The sequence below is a fragment of the Parasteatoda tepidariorum genome, chromosome 4 (genome assembly GCF_043381705.1).
Source record: "Parasteatoda tepidariorum isolate YZ-2023 chromosome 4, CAS_Ptep_4.0, whole genome shotgun sequence".
Classification (NCBI taxonomy): Eukaryota; Metazoa; Arthropoda; class Arachnida; order Araneae; family Theridiidae; genus Parasteatoda; species Parasteatoda tepidariorum.
Genome location: NC_092207.1, coordinates 39,531,451 through 39,552,567, shown reverse-complemented (window position 1 = coordinate 39,552,567; position 21,117 = coordinate 39,531,451). Strand labels below are relative to the sequence as shown.

The 21,117-nt window shown below is 26.6% G+C and overlaps 1 protein-coding gene across 1 annotated transcript in view; it reads right to left on the bottom strand.

The window, feature by feature from the left end:
* The window catches only part of LOC107443193 (Calcium/calmodulin-dependent protein kinase I), a 32,231-nt gene extending 11,510 nt beyond the window's left edge, over nucleotides 1-20,721 (bottom strand). Inside the window, exons 1-4 of the mRNA XM_016056982.3 lie at nucleotides 20,559-20,721; nucleotides 10,025-10,336; nucleotides 3,972-4,106; nucleotides 1,157-1,231 (exon numbers count right to left, since the gene is read on the bottom strand). Of these exons, the coding sequence (XP_015912468.1) occupies nucleotides 1,157-1,231; nucleotides 3,972-4,106; nucleotides 10,025-10,113 (299 nt within the window). The 5' untranslated portion in view covers nucleotides 10,114-10,336; nucleotides 20,559-20,721. The remainder of the gene's footprint in view (nucleotides 1-1,156; nucleotides 1,232-3,971; nucleotides 4,107-10,024; nucleotides 10,337-20,558) is intronic.
* Nucleotides 20,722-21,117: the final 396 nt, after the last annotated feature.

Genomic DNA, 21,117 nt, shown 5'->3' with positions numbered 1-21,117 from the left:
GATAAACTGCAGATTGAAATAACAGGTTTAACAAACATTTTAAAAGCAATATTTTCACTCTCTGTGAAATTATCAGACGCCCGGTGGCTGAGTGGGCGAGCTTCGGGCTCCCCTGCCACATGTCCTGGGTTCGATCCTTGGGCCAGGCAAGGTTGACTCAGCCTTTCATCCCTTCAGTGGGTCGATAAATGAGTGCCAAACATGCTTGGGAACTAAAGACTGGGGGTTCCACGTTCAGCGGACCACCTGACCGGAACATCTGCCCCTGCACCCCAGAGCGCAAGGTCAAGAAAACTGAGATGGGCCCAGTAGGCCTTGGCCCTCTAGGGGCTGTCACGCCACTGAGAGATAGTGAAATTATCAACGAGCAAATTTCAATTCTGATAGGTTAAATATGCAACAAGATACATATAAGCAGACTCTGTCCTTAACTGCAGTATGCAGGTGGCATTGAATATCCTTGCTGCTAACTTAGTTATCGTTGGCGTAAATGAGGAGTGAAGATAATTGATATAGCTAATTTTATTAGTCACGAGTTGAAAAAAAAATTCAGGATTTTCAAGATTTCCAGACTTGAGAAGTTTGGGTTTTCAAAATTATACTGTACTAAAGATAATGAATACATTTATACTATTTTAAAGGAATTATTATTTTAGATTTTTCCTTCTTAGATTAATGTAAAAAAATTGGTTAGATATGAAACATAATTAGTAAAAAAATATAAACTTCATTAGATACACATATTATTAAATCCCTCTTGAATATAGCATAGAAATATACTTATGATACACTGCATTGAATTCTAAAACATATTTCTTAGCAAAAATGTATCATGCACGAAATTGAAGATTGATCCCAATATAGATAAATAAAATTTAATATTTCAATGGAACAATAAATGCTTTACTTTTAAATGAATGGAAAAAAATTATTAAAATTTACGTTGATTTTCAGAAAACAAAATAATTTTTTAAAAATATAATTAGGGAAAACTATTACTTTAAAGCAATTTATCATAGATTATAAAATGAGCTTCATAAGAAACATTATATGATTTCTATGAAAAATATAAAATGAGTTATGAAATGTAATAAATTAAATTATTGCTATCAGCATATAATTTTGAGACGCATCAACTTAGGAGGTAGATACTTACAATTCCATAACAAGATAAACCTTATTTTTATCTTCAAAAGTTTCCACAAGTTGCACAATGTTGGGATGCTTCAATCTGTGAATAATTAAATAAGTAAACAAAATATTTCATTTTTAACTTATTTTTACAAAAAAAGGTACATAAAATGTTAAACAATAAAAACATCACACAATTTAGTTTTTTTTCATAAAGTTTGTTTAAGTTTAAACACTAAGCAGGGGGAAAGGTTCTGCCTTTGTCAATTTCTCAAAAATATACTAATACATTTGATGATTTTAAATTTAGACTTAAATTAAGTTTCTTTCACCAATGTCCAGTTTATGAGCAAATATATTTCTGTTTTGTAATTTTAACTAATTAAAATGTAATTTTGGGATAAAAAGAGGAATTATTCATATAAATACATAAGAAATTAATATAAAACTAATTACAAATATTTCTTCTCTTCTAGTAGAAACAGAGAGTCTATTAGGGACATCATAGACTATTTCTGAAAAATCTCACAAAATTCTCAATGGAAGAATTTTGTAAAGGATCCATTTTTAAAGTTAAAAATATTTTGAAAAGTCTGCTTTTAAAAAAATTATTGTTTGAAGGGCCTGTTAATGGACTCAAAACAAATATAAACAGGCTCCTGATAAGATAATGTTTTTGGAGTAAATGGAATTGACACCCTGCATCATCTTAAACAAAACACTTTTAACTAGTTCAAATAATTTTCAACATATCTCACTTTTAAAAACATTATAGTTACAGAGGATGTTGGTCGCCATACGCTTATCTTAAGCTTCTGTCTTAAGGTTTTTTTTCCACACAATTTTTTATTGAGGGATTTAGCTAATTTTTTGCTTATTCAAAAACAAGGCATAGTTAGATAAATTATGAATGAAAATCAAAATCTTTCGCAGACAAGCATCATGTATGATAAGAAACCTTTTGATCATACTGATAAAAATATAATTTTATGAATAATTTCACTCCTTTTTACACAATATACATGCTTTAACATACAGTACGCTTATGCTTTCTTCATTACAATATAAAAATGATTAAAATTTGTTTATAGTAATTTAATATATTTTAATTTAATTTTAAATAATACACTAAGATAAAAATATATTACATTATTAGATTTAACAAAAATGTATTATTAGGCATTTGTAGACTAAAAAATGAGAGCTACAAATTGCATAAAAATACAACAATATTCATACACTAAACTATTATTTAACAACAAAAAATATGCATTTCCTAAATAAAAAATGATAGATCAAATGTTAGTTTTTTACCACTCTGCAGCAAATGTCATAAAAATATAGCAATATAACTTGCATGTTAAACATGCACTGCAGAAAAAAAGATAAAATAATCAACACATAAAAATCAACAAAATATAAAGACATTGAAGTTATTTACATATAAAACACACATTCAATTTTTTTCCCTACAAAATTGTTCATAAACTTAAGCCAATCTTTTATCAACACTTTAGTGGATGCACAGAAATAATAAATGCATTCAATTATAAAATTAACTCCACAGCTATATTTAATCTCTTCCCTAACAATAAATATAACTCTTTAATTATACAGCAAACATGTTCCCTAGCACTATTTGAAACAAATTCAGAATAATTGTACCGGGCAATCACACTTAAACTTTGTAGAATCAAGAGTCAAAGTGGTCATTGTAAGCTTGTCTAACACAAACACTACTTGTGTGTAAAGGTTCGTAAATCATTGTGGTTTAGAGAGTTATGTCACATGAGCAATCTATGATATGCTGGAAACCAAATTTTACCAAAAAGGAGCTACAAAATTGGTTATTTATACTGATAAATTATCATAGCATCCTATACGCATCTTTATCGGATGAAATTACAAAATTAAAAAGGGGAATTTATCTTTCACTGTTAATATTAATCTCAACTATTTTAAGCATCTTATTTTACACAAAACTATACTAAATAATTATATATTTTGAGAAATAAAGAGCTTTAAAAAACTGATAACTATACTTGGCACCCTTACCAAGATAAAAGGGTAGTTTTCATGCTAAGAAATAATTTCAAGTAGAAAACTTTAAAAATATAACTTTATTTTAATTTTCATATTTAAATACCTTAATCAGTTAAGCAATAATGTATGCAACTCTAGCGTAGTTACTTGCTCTTTGGCTGTTAAAAAAAAAAAATGAAACTTTGCTCAATACGGTACAGCTAACATAATTTTGACACAGAGGGAAAATAATTAGATCTAAAGGAAACTTCACTAAGTATTTTAACTTATTCCACTATCATTCTCTTTCACAATTCTAATTTGGACAATTTAAAAAATGCTTGCTATAACTTTTTAAAGATAGGATAAGTTACCATCTCAAATGGTTATAAACAAAGTATTTTACAAATCAGATAAAATCTTTCAACATTTCAATGTAAATTACAATAAGAGTTTTAACATATACAATATAGAAGCTTAAAATCGTTTTGAACAAATTTTAAGACCAACTTATTTACTGTATCAAAATTCAGGTTTTTAGAGGCTCAAATTAAATTTAAACATTTCTTCCTCATCTTCATACATTTTGTTATTCAAATGCATATCCAGCCAATAATTTATTTCCCTACTTGAGAAATTTTCTAGCAAAATTAAATTCATATGTAAACAAATGTTAGAAATAAGATCTAATATTAAATAATATTTAATTTAAGCATCAAAAACTTTCATATGCTAACACAGACAGATAAGTACGTTTACATTAATAATCTTTTTTTAAAAAAAGAAAAAAGATGAAGCGAATTTCAATTTCTAGTTACCTCCTAAGAACTTTAATTTCATTTTCTAAAGAATCTTCCTTTCCTTTCAAAGCTTTCTTGTCAATGCACTTTATCGCATACATTTTGGAACTTTCCTCTTTACTTTCAGCTAGTACTACTTGAGAAAAGGCACCCCTAAAGTAAATAAAATAATAACTATATGGTATTTTTAAGAAAAATAAATTAAGAGTCTTCCTATTTGTACCAAGTGACTGGTAAAAACTAGAAAGAAAAAAAAAAAAAAAAAACTGAAAAAGTGGAAAAACTGGAAGGGACTAAACGTGATTAATACAGTTGTTTAGCAATATTATAAGAATAGCTTAAAATTGAATTAATCAAACTTAATAGAGAACCAGAAAGTCAAAAAATTTAACATATTTTTTTAAAGAAAAATAATTATTTCCACATTATTTACTTTAGTTTTATACTGAAAAAACAGTATATCATATTATTTAAGAGTCAGATTGAGTATTCCTACTTATATTATTTGATTATAAAAATCAGTATGCTATTTGTAACTGTGATTTCAATATGTGACTTGTAGTAGTATATATGCCTAATATATAATTTCTAAATTTAGTAATACGTACTATTCATAAAGTTTGATTATGATATTTTAAAATGTCTTTATATAATTATAAAATAAGGCTTTGCTATACCTATTTACTTAAAATATTGAAGGACTACAGTTATTTCAATTTCTTAAGAAATGCATTAAATTTACTTTTTCCTATTTGTTACATTTTAGGTTTTACTATTTTATTACAACTTATTTACTATTATTACATATTTAGAAATAATACATTAAATAGCTTGGAAATTATTTAAACTAAACTTCATTAATAAACTATTTAAAACAATATTTTAATATTTGATAATCTTTTTCAAAAATACGAGAGTTTTGAAAAGAGTCTTAAATTTGGTTTTGAAGAAACCTATTTATTCCAAAATGGAATTAACTTTTCAAAGCGGAATAAACATTCCAATGTGGAATAAATTTACCATCCCTGTGAAAAAAGTATTTAACCTGAATGATCTAGCAGCAACATTGCATTATTTAAATAATAACGACAGAAGGATGCACATGCGGAAAATCATTATTTTGTAACAAGGTATGCTTCAGTATGATTATAACAGATGATTTGGCAACTATGCACAGATTTTATAGTAAACACATTAATCATAAATTTATTTTCATTTCTTTCCAGTGCTGCAATGAAGTGTTATTGATAGTTTAAATTTGTTTATGCCCAAATCTGAGATTCTAATGAACTTATCTTTATTTTCTTTACGGATACATCACTAATATCTCAGTATAAGCTCGTCACTCTATAAATAAAAATTTATTGTTACAAACTTGAACTAAATATAACTATATTAAAAGTGTGGAAAAAATGGCGAGATTAGGTTTACAAAATCACAAATGTGAATCTTGTCAAATTAATACTTAAAGAAAAAGTCATAATGGTAATAAAGTTAGTTCGACTAAAATATATATACCTAGAATTTAATGGTAATATGAGATGGTATTAGGAATATTTTAAGGGTTTCTGCTAATTAAGAACACTGGTTCTCTGCAACAAATCATTCTAGGCTGCATGTATGGAGACATACAGTATTTGTTACAATAAATATCGGTGCTAGAAGGCAAGCACGAAAATGTAGATTGGCTATTAATTAGAAAAACAGAAAAATTTACAAAAGAATTCAATCATACCTATTTTTGTGATTTTGGCAGAAATTATTTAGACTGAATGATTTTATAGTTATTCTAAAATAAAAAGAAGAGATTCAGGTATTAAAATAGGAACATCGCTAAGAATAATATCTCTTTTGAAAGATGGCTCAGGTAAAGCAATACAATTATCCTATATGCTGGTTTCCACATTAAATGCAGTCAAAATAAAAGAAAGTGACAGCAAATCGAAAATGCAAGAAAATAATTTTTTATTTTTCAAACAAAAAGCAAAGATTGTGAAACCTCCATGAAAGACTAACTCTATGTAGCAAGCACTTTTGGGAGGTACAGAATTTTTTCTATAGACTTGGTGTTAAAGTAAACCTTTAAAAGAGAGACCATCAAAACCTCTCCAAGTGACCAGACAGACTTCTGCACAAAATGCAGAAAAGGTCTAATAAGGAAACACAAAAAATATATATATCAATACAAATAAGTAGGTATTCAAAATATTTGTGTGAGGTTCTGATTTAGAGAGCGCTTTTTAATGATATCCGAAAGAGATCTACAAACCTCATGCTGCAGTTAAAATGCACTAAACACGATGCCATTAATGATTTATTTTTAGAGTTGAAAGTCAAATTAGAAGAGAAAAAAAAGTTATTTTAGAACAAAAACTTAGCATCTCAAACAAACAAACCTCTTCTCATTTTTGAATGCTAACTCATTTTTATGATTTAAAATTAAATGCTAACTTACACAAAAACATAATAGTTCATTTGTTTAAAATAGTTCTATCATTCATAATTGGTAAATTTGTTTTTACACATAATTACATCAGTAGGGATAATTTTTATTGACCAGGGGTCTGTTTAGAAGAAATTTGGGTCCATTAACAAACCCTTCACAAAATATCTTTCCATAAAAACGTACCCTTTACAATTTTTTTCAATCTTCATTATTGTTTTGTTAGTCGAATAAACCCTTCCCGAGAGAAAAAAGAAAAGAAAGAAAGACGGCTCGAAATGAACTAAGTTTCCCTAAGTTTAAATTCCAAATGTAGTATTCTAAGAAAATATTTCTACTGCTACAAACATCATGTGCACATTCTTATTGATATTAAATAACATATTTTTTTAAATAAATACCTAATTGATCAATTTATATTTATTCATAAAATTAATTAATAGAATATTATGTAAATAAAAAATAATTAAAGGCAATTTCTTAAATAAAATATTTTAAATTTAAGAATTGTTTAAGTTTACTTAATGCGTAACAGATTAAAAGTGATACATAACTAAGCTGGGTTATTTAAAAGATGTCAATTGAAATTATTAAAAAGGTGAGCGATTTTGTTTCAATTATTTGTCCAAAATGAATATTCTGTGTTGAGCCAGCAGTATAGGCTAAATACCAAATATTTGTATGTTGCATCTCTAATTTAGTAGCAGCAATTGTTGAGCAGAATCTTGTGTCTATTTACAATTTCAAAACTTCTTGAAAAGGTTTTTAGCAATTTTTGGAATAACAGGTCCCTATTTACATAAATTCACAAAAGCAGGATCCTGGTTGAAAGAATGTGACTTAATGCTTATTTTATATTCACAAATTATGAGTAGTTTTTTCACAATTTTATAAAAACAGGACCTTTCACAAAATGTCTGGACAGACCCTTGTTGACGGCCCTTGTTCATCAATTTGGTTTTCATAACGACAACACAAGTGACATTTCTGTACCAAGAAAATGACACTGACTAAAATAAAATTTTTTGCAAAAAACCATGTTCCTTTGATAATTAGAGAGGTAAAACCTAAGAATGGTCAACCTCCATTTTACTTTGGAGCAGAGAGTGGCTGCTCCCGAGAGGTTTCTCTGTATAAAACTACTTTTCAGCAGAGATAGTACTTTAGTTAGCCAGTAGGCAAATTTTCTTTGACATTGAAAATCAAGTTTTTTAAGCCTGCATTTTTAGGAGGCTCAGACGATACTTTATTCTTGTGTTTGATCTTTTGTTTAAAATGTTGGTGCAATATGACCCAAACTATTTAACTTGCGGAAAATATTCCTTCATCTAATCATCAATTGCTACCAAATTCATGAAATAATGATACGAATGATGGTTTTAAATTATGCTGTTGCATTGCCAGATTGCCAGCTGCATTCAAGATTATAGTTGAACTCTAAGAAGATAGGAACAAAGCAAAATTTACCAAAATTAATAAACAATATGTGAAATAACTATTGTTAAATGAGAATCATTACATTATAATAATATGACATGTGCAAGAGCATTTTTGCATGAAAGAACATTTTTTAATATCAGTAGTGGCCCTATTAAGCAGAAAAAAAAATTGGCTACAACAATAGAGCTGAAGGGAACAAACAAGTGTTTCATTAAACATCGTTAGAAATAACAATTTTTACAATGACTTATCCTTAAAAGTTTGTCTAAATACTACACGCATATAGAATCGGCACATTTAAGCTGACTAACATTTCGGGGAAAAAAACCGAAAACTGGTTGTCAAGTTTATTAAAAAAATAAATTCTATTATAGAATTTCTACCAGGGATTTCTGTTTTCAGAATATTAAATTGTGAAGGCAAAGCAGTGATTTTTTGAACAGCCTTTTAGAAACTTTATTACCAGTTATTTAAAAGAAAAATGCACTTCAGATGCTGATCAATTTAAATACTCTTATGATTTATATAAGTTCCATCTGCTCAGTAGGCACAAGTAATATTAATATTAAAAATTTTCAGGGGCACACATATTTAGACAAAAATAAAATCATCCACATTTTTACAAATTTTCTAAAATAGTAAAAAACATAATGTAAAATAAGTCAACCTACTGCCAACGTTAACCATTTCGTTATAAATGCATATTTAAACAAAAATGAATATAATGTAATATATGTTCTGCATATAATGTAATATACATTGGAACAGATTGATTAAAATAATAATAAACGTAAAATAAACCATCAGCATTTACTGATAATGTTTTATAAAAAAAATTCTGAAAAGTAGGGCAATTCAAAATGTGGTGGAGTATGCTATTAATTTTACTTGATTAATAGTAGATGAATTGCAAAATGTCCAACATTATAGCTACTTAAAGCTCACATCGTTTTACGATCCAAAAATTACCCGATGGTTATGGATAAGTATTAAAATAGGGGGGCAATTTTGTGTGTCTGAAACGATATGTAAATTTAGTAAATGCAGGTCTGCCGATATTGCAAGGTAGGCAAATTTAGGAAAATTTAAATTGTTTTAGAAAATCATGGGATACACAGTCAAAGGATCAAAAAAAGAGAGAAAGTATAAAATGTATGGACATTATTCATTTTATACTTCTGTAAACAATTGAAATGGTAAAAAATATAACCTAAATGGCAAAAATACTTTTCTTAGTGAGTTTTTCTGAGCCCTGTAATAGTTATGCCAGTAGGTAGTCATTTCACAGCAGTAAGTAAATGAGTTTGATTGTATGAAATATTTGCCCCATATAACATTATTGGTATACAATATTAAATTATAATAAGCAATTTTGTGCATGTTCAAGTAGATAGAGATAAAAATTTTTATCATAAACAAATGATTAAATGAATAAAATGTAAAATAAATTTATGAAAGCAGTAAATTGAAAATAAACGTTCTAGATTAGTGGTTAATACCAACTGGAGGCCCGTGAAGCCTTTTTCTGTGGCCGGCGAACTAAAATACATTAGTTGTAATTTTTTTGGCGAACAATTTTCGTAAAAAATCTATATGGGTTTTAAATGCTTTTAAGTTTTATATCTTAACAATTTGATATCTGTTGCACATTAATTGTTTAATACATAGGTGCACAATTAAAGTTATTGTAGTCAAAATATTTTAATATGCAATTAAATAGACCTCTTTTACCATAATGAATAATTTATATTTTTAAAGGTAACAATCATACTTCAAAATCGAGAAACAGGACAAATACAATACAATGACATCAAGCATGTTTTTTTTTCAAAAACAACGTGATTAGTTGAAAATAGACATCATGAATAAGATTTTGTGATCTAGATTAATTTGGGATTTTTTGATCATAATAAAAATGAGTAATTGCACAAACATCAATCAGAGGTAAAAAAAATTACATATTACGTTGATTTTTAGCAAATATAAATGCATAAAATGCTTTCATAGCAAAATGGAAAGGATTGTTTACAACAGCATAGGTACATATCAATAGCACGTTACCTTGTAGCAACTGTAAAAAAAATCGATATGAAAAACAATGCATAATGTAAATTGCAATAACGATTGTGAGTCAAATCAATTTTAATAAAACAAAGTAGAAAAATTGTATGCGACATCGAATACTTACGTGCCAAGTAAGTCCTTAAACTCATATTTATCTTCTACGTTAGGGGTTTCTTTTTTTCTCTGAGCATCTTTTTTCCCAAAGAGAGGCATTCTTATTGTTTTAGTTAAACTAACTATTATTTTAATATTTTCGAATCTTATTCACTATAAACACGGATACACTCAACTACTTTTCTCAGCAACAGACATCTCTCACACTTTTCGTTTCGGAATACAACACACAGCCGACAGAAGCAGGACATGGGCATTGGTGACGTCATGAAACGAAGAATGGTAGCCCATCACTAGAAAGCATAATCTTGGAAAATAATTCCTGGAAAATGAATTCGAAAAGTTAACATCAAATTAACTAGAGATAACGGAGAAAACAGTTTTAAGAATATGGTATTCTTTAAAAATTAAGTATTGTAAATAAGACTCGTGAATTTATATTTCACGGAAATGTTATTTTCGGTTGTCTGCTACAGCCGTGTGCTCCATTAGTTCCAGTTTCGGAATTTAACTGAGTTACGCCTTTTCTTTTTCGTTTTTCTTATTATCATTTTTTAGACTAACTTTTCTTTTTGTCGCAGATAAAATTTAATCAAAAGTCGTATTTATATTTCGTTATTGATCGATATAAATAGTGTCATATTTCGCATTTTAATTACATTTTTTTTTATAAACGTTAAAAAAATGCTTTACTTTAACGTGTGTTTAGTTTTGAATTTGTTTATCTTATTTTTAATGGAAGAATAATATTGACATTGATAATGAGTTCTTTTAGAATTGTAGCGGTAAAATGACTTTAAACTGTTATCAGCATTGGAAAAAAATTATTTTTCTTCAATTATTATTATTAAAAAAAAAGAAAACTCTTATTTTTTCCCTGTGTTTTTGAAGCAAGATTTGATAATTATAGATTCAGAATTTGTACTATAGAAACAAAAGACGTTTTTTTAAAGAAACTTCAAAGGATCATTTTACGATTCTCATTAAAATGAATTTAATATTTAAATTCAATTAGTTGCAATATTTTAATTGCTCATGTTTATATTTCGTAAAACTAATTGAAATAATTTATGCAATTACTTTCGGTAACTTTCCTTCAAACTTAGACGTAAAATAATAATAATTATTAAATTATTGTTATAATTATAGAAGTAGCCCAATAGAAATAGTTTTTAAACTATGAAGGACATGTTATCACTATTTTAAAGTATAATTAATTTATTTCACATTTTAAGCACCCTGAAATTTTTTAGAACCTTTTTATTCTAAAAAGATATTATATATTTGCAAAATAAAAAGTTTTATACATTTTTCTTCCTTTTTTTTTCTTCTTCTTTTTTTAATATTTCCTTAAATATTTCTGGGAGTAAAAAAAAATAGTTTTTTTTCCTTCAAATTGTTCAAGAAAATACAAGAACAAATGCGTAAGAAATTTCAAACAACTGAATAAACTTAAATTTCGAGGATAAATTTGAACTGTTTCTGAAACATAAATTCTCACAAACTATCTACAGAATTTTGGCAATAATTGAATAAATAAAAAAATAATTTTTAAGTTTTTCATCTTTTTTTTTTATCTTGCTTTGAAATAAAATTGTATGAGTTAGGCAGTTTGAAGTTCGCAAATACACAAAATTTAGTCAATGAATACTTAATTTCTTTGAGCAAAAATTTTTAACTCAAAAATATTAAGAATTGCGAGAATTTTTATAACAATAATTTTAAAAGAGGATTAGTACATACTAATAATTTTCTTTCAAATGGTGCAAGTACAAAAAGCATATATTTATCTTGCATAGAATAAGGAATATGACGTAATTGTAATTTACGCATTAAAGTTTAAAAGATATTGCAACTTTATATTTATTATTATTATTATGCAATTTATTATAATATTATTAAAATTTCTATCCATTTTTATCCTAAAATAGAGATTTAATTTAGGATTCTTAAATTTATTATGTTCTTAGAGAACACAAAGTTATTTTTCAGAAACACATTAAATTATAAATGCTAACAAAAATTTTCAATTAAGCATTTTTAGTTATATTTTGCTTAATTTTATTATTTTTTTCAAATGTTACTCGAACACAAAATAAGACAGGAATTGTTTGTAATTTTTTTCTTTTTTCTTTACTAAATATATAAGTAATCAGTCAATGGAAAAACACACTGTTTTGTTTATAAAATCTGTATTTTTGTCAATAAAAATTATCTTGACACAGTAATGAACCTCGTTCCTTCTTTCCGAAAACATTTACGCACATTTAACCTTCATGCACAAAAACATTTAGCATTTATGCACAAAAACATTTAGCATTTATGCACAAAAACATTTACTCACATTTAAATGCTTAATATATACATAAAATTTTGACTTTCCGAACAAATTTTTTAAAAATGGTTAAAGTAGATTTTAAAACCGGACGCCTGAAATAATAATTTAACCAATTTAGTTAAAAATATGAATTGAGATAAAGGATAAAGTTATGTGCTTTATCTCACGAAATAATGAAAATTCACTTCATTGATATGAGAAGCATTTAACAACAGTAGATTCTAAAGATTTAAAGACAAGACAACAGATTGGTAAATATTAAATAAAAATAATAATATAAATTTTACTTTCGTAGATGGAAATGCCTTTTAATAGTTTGCTGAGTAACACGTTGAAACATCCGGCGATCGTAAAATGATGTGTTCGGATGTACATTTCTAGAGAATAATAATCTATAAAAAATTTTGTGTATAGTTGCCGCCATTTGTGGTTTAAAGGTAAACTAAATACATTTTTAAGTACTGAACAATAGTGTAAAAAAAATGTATAAAATTGACAAAATGAAAATTGTTTGAAAGAATAAGTGTAAAAATATATTACTAATATTGTACTTGTTTTTTAAATGAAATGTCTTTATCATGAAGCCATAAATTGATTATAATTTGCATGAAAATTTGTGTTATCAGTAAAAAAAAAAGTAAATAAATAAATAAATAAAAGTCAGTAAAAAAGTTTTAAAAAAAAATTGACTATCGGCACAGTGAAAAATTGGGGGCAACTATACACCAAAATTTTTTACAATATACACTGTAAAACTTTTTACCGTGAAATCCATTTTTACCGGAAAATGTTACGAAACAAAAAACCCTATATATCATAATTTTTACTGTAATTATCACCCAAAAATCATTTCATCACTCCAATTAAATAAATATTACTGAATAGATTACGGTATAATATTTTACGAAGAAAATTTATTTTACTGTTTAATGGATTTTACAGATGATGCGTTGAAAATGTGTCGGTATTTTATATTGTAATTTGTTAAGGAATTTCTGACAGTGTTGGAAAGAAATTAAAATTGAAAATAGAAAGTTTTGCGAATTTGTTGTATAAACAATTATAATAATAATAACTATTATTATTATATGTATTATCTTGAAAAATATTGATACATTTTACGCTGTGAGCGGAGTAGTTCTGTGGTGGAAAACATGTACAGTTTGACCAATCCCATCTTTTTAAATTTTTGACAGTGGCGTACAAAAGTACAAGAATGCAATGGGCAAGCACCTTGATTAGATACCCCTTTTAGAAGGAGTATGACCCCTGGTGACGAAAAAAAGCTAATTTAATTTAAATTATAAATGGGAAAGATATTTATAAGATCTAAACCCACAATTTATCTCTCTAATATAATAAAGATTAATGAAAAAAGAAGAAGAAAAATTATTGAAATGAAATATTTTTTAAATGTTTAAAAACAAAATGCTTAAAAAAGATTAAAAAGACGGAAAACAAATTAAGGAAACAATATAATCTCGATTATATTTGCGAAAAGGAGTGCTTTCTAATATCGTATTAATATAGCCAAAGCAAAATATATATCTATTAAATAGTGTGGGGAGCACCCAAAAAATTGAAAATAAAATAAATAAAAAATATACGAAATAAAATATATCAAGAAAAAATAGATAATAAATTGGAAGAAAGTTTTGCATTTTACTTTCTATTTTTTGATTAATATGCTAAAAAAATTAAAAAAAATGGTGACCAAAATTAATTAGCATACTTGAGGTCACCTTTTTTTTTAAACGCACTGTACTTTCAAATAATATTTAAGATTTGAACCAAATCGAAGAAATATTTCGCTTTTCTTCTGATGAAATTATCGCGAGCATAGACTTCACTTATTTTGAAGGACAATAATAATTAAAAACTATTTATTTAGATAAAGAATACGTTTGAGTGCCTGATTTTTTAATTTAAGATAACGTCTGCATTAATCAATTAATATAATTCAAACATGCCCTTCCATGCATTAAGATTGCATTTTTCTAAATTTGATAATTAGATTAAATTATTCGAAGAGTAAAAATTTTTCTTTCTTTCCTTTCTCTTCTTCTTCTTTTTACATTTACGCACTGAATGTAAGGCATGACCCGATACATGAATTACTTTACAAATTACCCTGCATTTTTTAGCTTCATATTTCTATTCTAAGTAAATAATGTTAGTTTAATATTAGTAAAAATATTTAAAAATTCAAAATGAGATCCATGAATAAAAAGATTTTCACTTGAGTTCAATAAAAAATATTTATGATATAAAAAACTTCAAAAATAAATGATTGTTTGCTATTAAGATAAGTGAAAGTATTTTTGTCAATAGTAGTGCCTGGGTAGTCGTATAAAAAACATTTCTTCTTCGATTTCAAGATAAAATATTTCTATAATGAAATATATGATATCAACACAGATAAGCAGTAATAAAAAAGTCAATGACAAGGACATTAAAATTTAAATACAGTGAAATTAGAAATTTCTTTATATTCCAGACATTAATTTTCGAAAGAATAACTAAATTATAAAAATGTTTTTTTTTTTTAAATGTGTACAAATAGAAAAATATTGTAGAAAAATAAGGATCGAGGCGAAGCAAAGAAAGCAAAATAGGAACTTCACGAGATATTATTGGCGAAAATGATGAAATGTCACTCTATGAAAACTCTCTTAGGACACTTAAAACAACTTTGTGTTTCGAAAGGAGCATAATATGGAGAATCACCTCACATTAAATTATTTTACGAGATTTAAAATCAATAGATTTAATTTATTAACATAAAATATACTTTATATATATATATATTATACCNTATATATATATATATATATATATTTTCGATTTTAATAATTAATAATGAGATCAGATTTGTTAAAAAAAGAAATTAAATCAGCTTATTTTAAAAGAAATCCTAATTAGGTTAATTTTTGAATATGTATTCTAAACCAATTCACTGTCAAACAATAAAGAAACCAGACATAGTAAAGTTAATTCTCAAGAGACAGATAATATTAAAGGGCGTAGTCGATGTGTCTGGATTTAACTAGTTAAAGCTTTTGAATAAATAAAATAGTATTGCTCTTAATAGTATTAGTTTCAAGCGCAATTGAAAGGAATTCGTCAATGAAAGAGTTCGTCATTTTAGATATTTAATGAGTATTATTTGTATTTTAAGTTTTGTTTATAAACACAATGAGAAAAATCTTTGGTGTATTACTTGATTATATGTTTAATTCTGAAATATTATATAAAATTTCTCCAGTTTTCAATTTCTGTCATCATAAAGATAAAACGATAAAAGTAGCCACTAAAGAGTACGATTAGTTTTTCGATATACTTTTTTAAAATCAGCTAAGTTGATCAAAAATTTGCCAGTAGAACAATGCAAATGGGAACTTTGGTACGGGGTACCAGCCCAAGAGGATAACTGCTCCTTCTTCAAAAATTAAATAAAACAAAGAGAAAAGGGATAGGGAAGTTTGCGAAAGCGATGTTATATCAGTAAAATTTAAACACAATAAAATGTTATAAACTAAATAAATTTAAGTTAGAATAAGGACTATAGATAAATTAACATTATTTACAAAAAAAAAAAAAAAAAAAATNAAAAAAAAAAAAAAAAATCAGATAAAACATGGCACTTAGAATCTCTGCAACACTTCCTCGCCTCCCCAAAGGGCTTCATATATCTATCTATCTATATATATATTTTTTTTTTTGGCTCTTCCCAGTCGATTCTAGATCTTATGCTATTGAACATACAGTTCAATTTAATATAATTCAGTTTTAAGTTTAAATCAAAGCAGGTTTTAACGGTCCTGCAAACATGTAAGAAACCACATTTCGACAGGAATGTTTCCCCATACAGCAGATCTGTTTCCTCTTGTATAAACAACGAAACGCTATAAGGAGTAAAATATCGACCGATCTATTTGCAAAGGTGCCAGAGATTTCATGTAAACTATTACAAGAATACAGGATTTGAATTTTCTTTTAAGTATTTTTTTGAAAAATGTATGTCTCAGAAACAAGAATGATCACATTTCTACTGTGATTAACACTTTCAAATATAATGGGATAAAAGAACAATAGTCTAATTTGTGCTGGAAAAAGCAAAGTAAAAAACGCACTTTATTGTATAAAGCTTTTATTTAAAGGGGTTTATTGAATTTAAAAGAGTTTCGACGAAAAAAAAGGAGTAAAATTTTAAGTGCTTAAGATAAATTTTTTTCTGCTTAAAAAAATTGCCTGAACTGTAAGACGAGAAATATTTTTAATATTTTAAAAACTATTAAACTTTAGAAAAAGTCATTTTTCTATTAGATTTAGAAGCAATTTATTAACTTTCAAAAAATTAATGTTAAACTTTCAAAAAATATTACGAGAGCCGATCTTCTGCCTGCTGAAATGCAACAACAGATTTGAAATAAAACGCGTTGAAAGGGCCATTTTCACTTATAAACTTATGACGGCTTTCTTTCCACCTTTCTTTTTTTTGAAATTCCAATTCTTTCGAAAATTATTGCAATTTTAAGTGCTTTTCTCGTTAATTCTTTTTAATATTTTTTTGGTTTAAATAATGCTAATTTATCTCTTGTTGTGGAAAATTTTATTTCTCCCTCGCAAGATTTTCTTTTTATAAGATTTTGTTTTTACTTGCTTTCGACTTGATCTCAAATGTAACAAAAAAAAAATGAATAAATAAAATAACAAAATGAGATAAAGGGAGTAGATGATAGCCAGATATAAATTTGAACATTTATGTCGAAATTTTAAAAATATACAAAAGATTCAAAAATGAGAAAAACCATTTTCAATTTTTTTAATCGTTATATGATATAAGGTTATCGTTTTACATTGTTAATATGTAAAATTGCCACAAATACTTACTAAATTACTACAAGTTACACTAAATTACTACAAGTACTTAGAAGTACAGTCGATTATTTTTTAAATCCTGGTAGCCTATTACTATTTTGTTCTAATTAACATATTAGCAGAATTTTCTTATGCAGAATTATAATTTTATGTAAATTTATAAACATATTGAATTTTATAAATCGGAAATATCCATTTTTAAGGGAAATAAAAAATGTTAGAGAAATTTAAAGTTAAAAAAAAAGTAAGAAATTTTTTAAATTTTTTTTTAAAATTTTAGGTAAATTTCTAAATTTTAGGCACGTCTAAACTTTTTCAAACAAAAATAATCAATCAGGATTTTATTTTAGTTTGATTATTTCTTACGACAGCACGAGTTTCACATAAACCGAAAAAAAAAACAGCATTAAATTATGTGTTACTATTTTTAATAGCACTTAAATTATTCTTTACTGGTGAATTTAAAGTGTGCTTGTAATAAACATATTCATTAAATAAGATTGTTTCAGGAAAAAAAAAAACCTGAATTTGACAGTTGTCATCAAGCAAACTCAATAGGCTGGACATATATTTTTCGTGCGGATCATGTTCTTCCTTCTACACGCATTTCCCTACTCTAGTAAATATTTTCTTATTTACTTTTTTGTTTCTACACGGAAAAGTCATCTTCTGCATAAAATTTTTATCAAGGAAAAACATGTATAGGATAATAAACTTAAAAATAACTACTCTCTCAAAGTAATTGAATACAATATTAACAAAATTCATATTTCTGGTCACAACAGGCCGTGAGTTAATAGGCACAGCTTAATCAAGCGGGCCATCAACATAACATCTATAAGAATAATTAGCACAATTAAAATATTTTTATAATTAACTTATGAAATGGAGGAGGAGTACTAACCTTGTTTTTGTAACAATTAGGATTTTATAATAATTTTTATTGTGTAAACGTATTCACATCGGGTACCTGCAACTATGGAAGAAAATTGCAGAAATCAGCTGGTTGTGCATTAAAAAGATTATGTAACAGCTAAGTTTAGTTTATTATCACGCAGAATCAATTTCTGGATCAGATTTAATTGGGTACATGCAAACGGCGTCACGCGTAGGCGTCGATCGCGCGTTTTAGTGGCCAATCAGGTTCGATACCCACGCGTGACGTCACTTGCAGGTACTTAAATGCAATTTTAATGTAAATGAAGCACTTGCATACTAATAAAAATGAATGAGGTTTAGCCCAAAGACTATGGGTAGCTCAAAGACTATGGGTTAGAATTCGGTCAACATGGAGGAATAAGTTTGTGCATCCAGGCCTTAACCCTTTAACGCAGGTGGGATACTGGTATCCCTTTTATAAATATTTTTTCTGTCGCACTAATTACAAGCAAAATGTATTTTGGGATTTTTTTAATGACAAAAAAAAAAACAAAAAAAAACAAGAGTCTAATAGTTACTAAAAGAGTCTGTTATATTATCGAAATTTTATTTGCATTAAGATATAAAATCTCAAAAAAAGTTGTCTGGAAATTTTTTTTCCACTCATATTCAAAAATTTGTCAATAATTGATTTTGAAAATTCACGAAATTTCAGTGATGAATTCTATTCCTCTTCTATCTAAATAAGTGCAATTTTGTGAAATTATTGTTTGGATGTGAGCCTCATTTGGAAGATATTACCTTTAGCGTTGTGTTAGACAGTGGCGTTTAAATGCTGTATTTCATAATCATAAATTATCAAAATGCTAATTATAATATTTTTCACTTAATCTGACCTGAAATAGTACAAAATACTGGAAAAAGTATCACTAATAAAAATTCTGCTTTTGTTTTTCTGGTTTAATGAAAATTAATTCAATTCAAAGGGTCAACCCTAACACATATTAGTACCAATAGGGGAGCTGTTATGCGTAACGTAAAATAAAATATAAAAATGAATTTAATAATTTAATTAAATTATAGCCATATATTTGAGATAGATCCATTATGGTTTCATCTAACAATGTAAAATAAAATATTTTTAAATACCACATAATATTCATAATTCGAAATGAGGAGCATCTCAAGCTCCATAAATGTGTATACTAATTTAATATGCATAAAATAATATGCATACTAAATTTATATGTACACAGATTGCTTGATTAATCATTACTAACTGCAATCTTATGTCTCTAAAATCGTTGCATAATTGTAAAAAGAATTTTTTGAATCTTTTTCATGTAAAAGCCGCTAATAACAGTTAGCTTTTTTGTGTTTTCTTTTACTATTTTTATTGCTTTGTTTTCACTGAAAAATTCATATTATATTCTTAATTTTATTTAATAATGTTTCCTTAATGTGAGGTAAAATTTGGAAGAACATAATATTAATTTGCTTAATAAAAACGAATTTACATATTTTACACATGAAAATGGTGAAAAAGTAGATAGTATCCTTTTTCGAACCACTATTGCATGCAAACAAAATATTTATAAGGGATTCGGGTTTTTGGCCGAACACAGAAGACTTAACAGAAATTTGGAAAACGTTTTGCTTGAGTAAATTACGTGGAAATCGCATATATAAATTCAATTCAATTTTACTTTACTATTGCAATTAAGAAAAAATTAAGAAAAATAAGCATTTTACCACTTAAAAAGTACATTATTATTATTTATTTATTTTCAAGTCTCTGATTTAATTCCGAATGGCACTATGTAAAGTAAAAATTCAGAGCCTTCTAAAATTTATAGAATTTTACCAATGGAGTATTAATTCCTTATTATTTTCTTTTCTAATGCTGAAGTGCAAGGAAATATCAGTATTGATACTCTTAATAAGGCAATGCTTTAGTAATACGTATTCTTTTTTATAAAATAATTTATAGCTTAAAAAGTCCTCAATATGCCTTTATTCATTAAAAAAATAATGCTTAAAAGTAAAATGATACTTTAAAGCGAAAAAAAAAAGAATATGAGTTTTTGAGCAAAAGAGCTCATAAATAAAAAGCATTCAGAAACATTTTTTAATTTTATTTTTAATTTTGTTAGGGAACTATATAACACTTAACCAAAAAAAAAATTGTACGAAAAATAATTTTATATCAACAAAAGTGCGAAATTTGATAGTTCATTTTAATATTATTTATGTAGAAAATACAAATTTCCTATAACGGTTATGTGAAACTTTTGTGTTCACGATTGGTTTAGTTTTTACGAATATCCTTTTATCGATGTTTTCGATAAATAGCCAAAACTTCGTCATCATCAAGCAAAATATTTTTTCCCTATTCGAATAAAGACAGATAACCATTATTTCCAAAGCAACACAAAAATTTACTCACAATTCCGAAAATACCCAACAATCAGTGTAGACTCCAATTTATCTGTTCACATGTAAAAGCCTGGCTGATAAAATCGATTTCCATCTCCCAAATAGAACGCTTGGCGTTCTTCTAATTGGTAAAACATTAATATTTATTCACCTGACGCAGGCATAATTCAATCACTGTCTAGAAATCTTCAGGAAATGTTGCGAACCCTATTTCAAACTCTGTTTTTACCTTTCTTGTTTGACCTAATCAATAGAAGAGCCGGAAACTTTAAATCTATGTTTGCTATCTCAGTTTAGTTTGCTTTTCTGTAGATTTTATGACTGAAATCATGCCTTAGAGTTAAATATCTAAAATCCCTGAACTAAATAAAGAAGCGAAAATTTTGCGATATTTTTATTAGTTTAACAAGATTCTCTGAGTGACTAGTAGCGCATAACTAACTATAGCTTTCGATTTTAGGGATAGTTTTGAAATTTTATTATAAGTTATTTTTAAATATTTCTTTCTTTCGAATTTTGCGCAAAATTATTGAAGTATTTATTTACTGAAAATAAAAATTGTTTTTAAG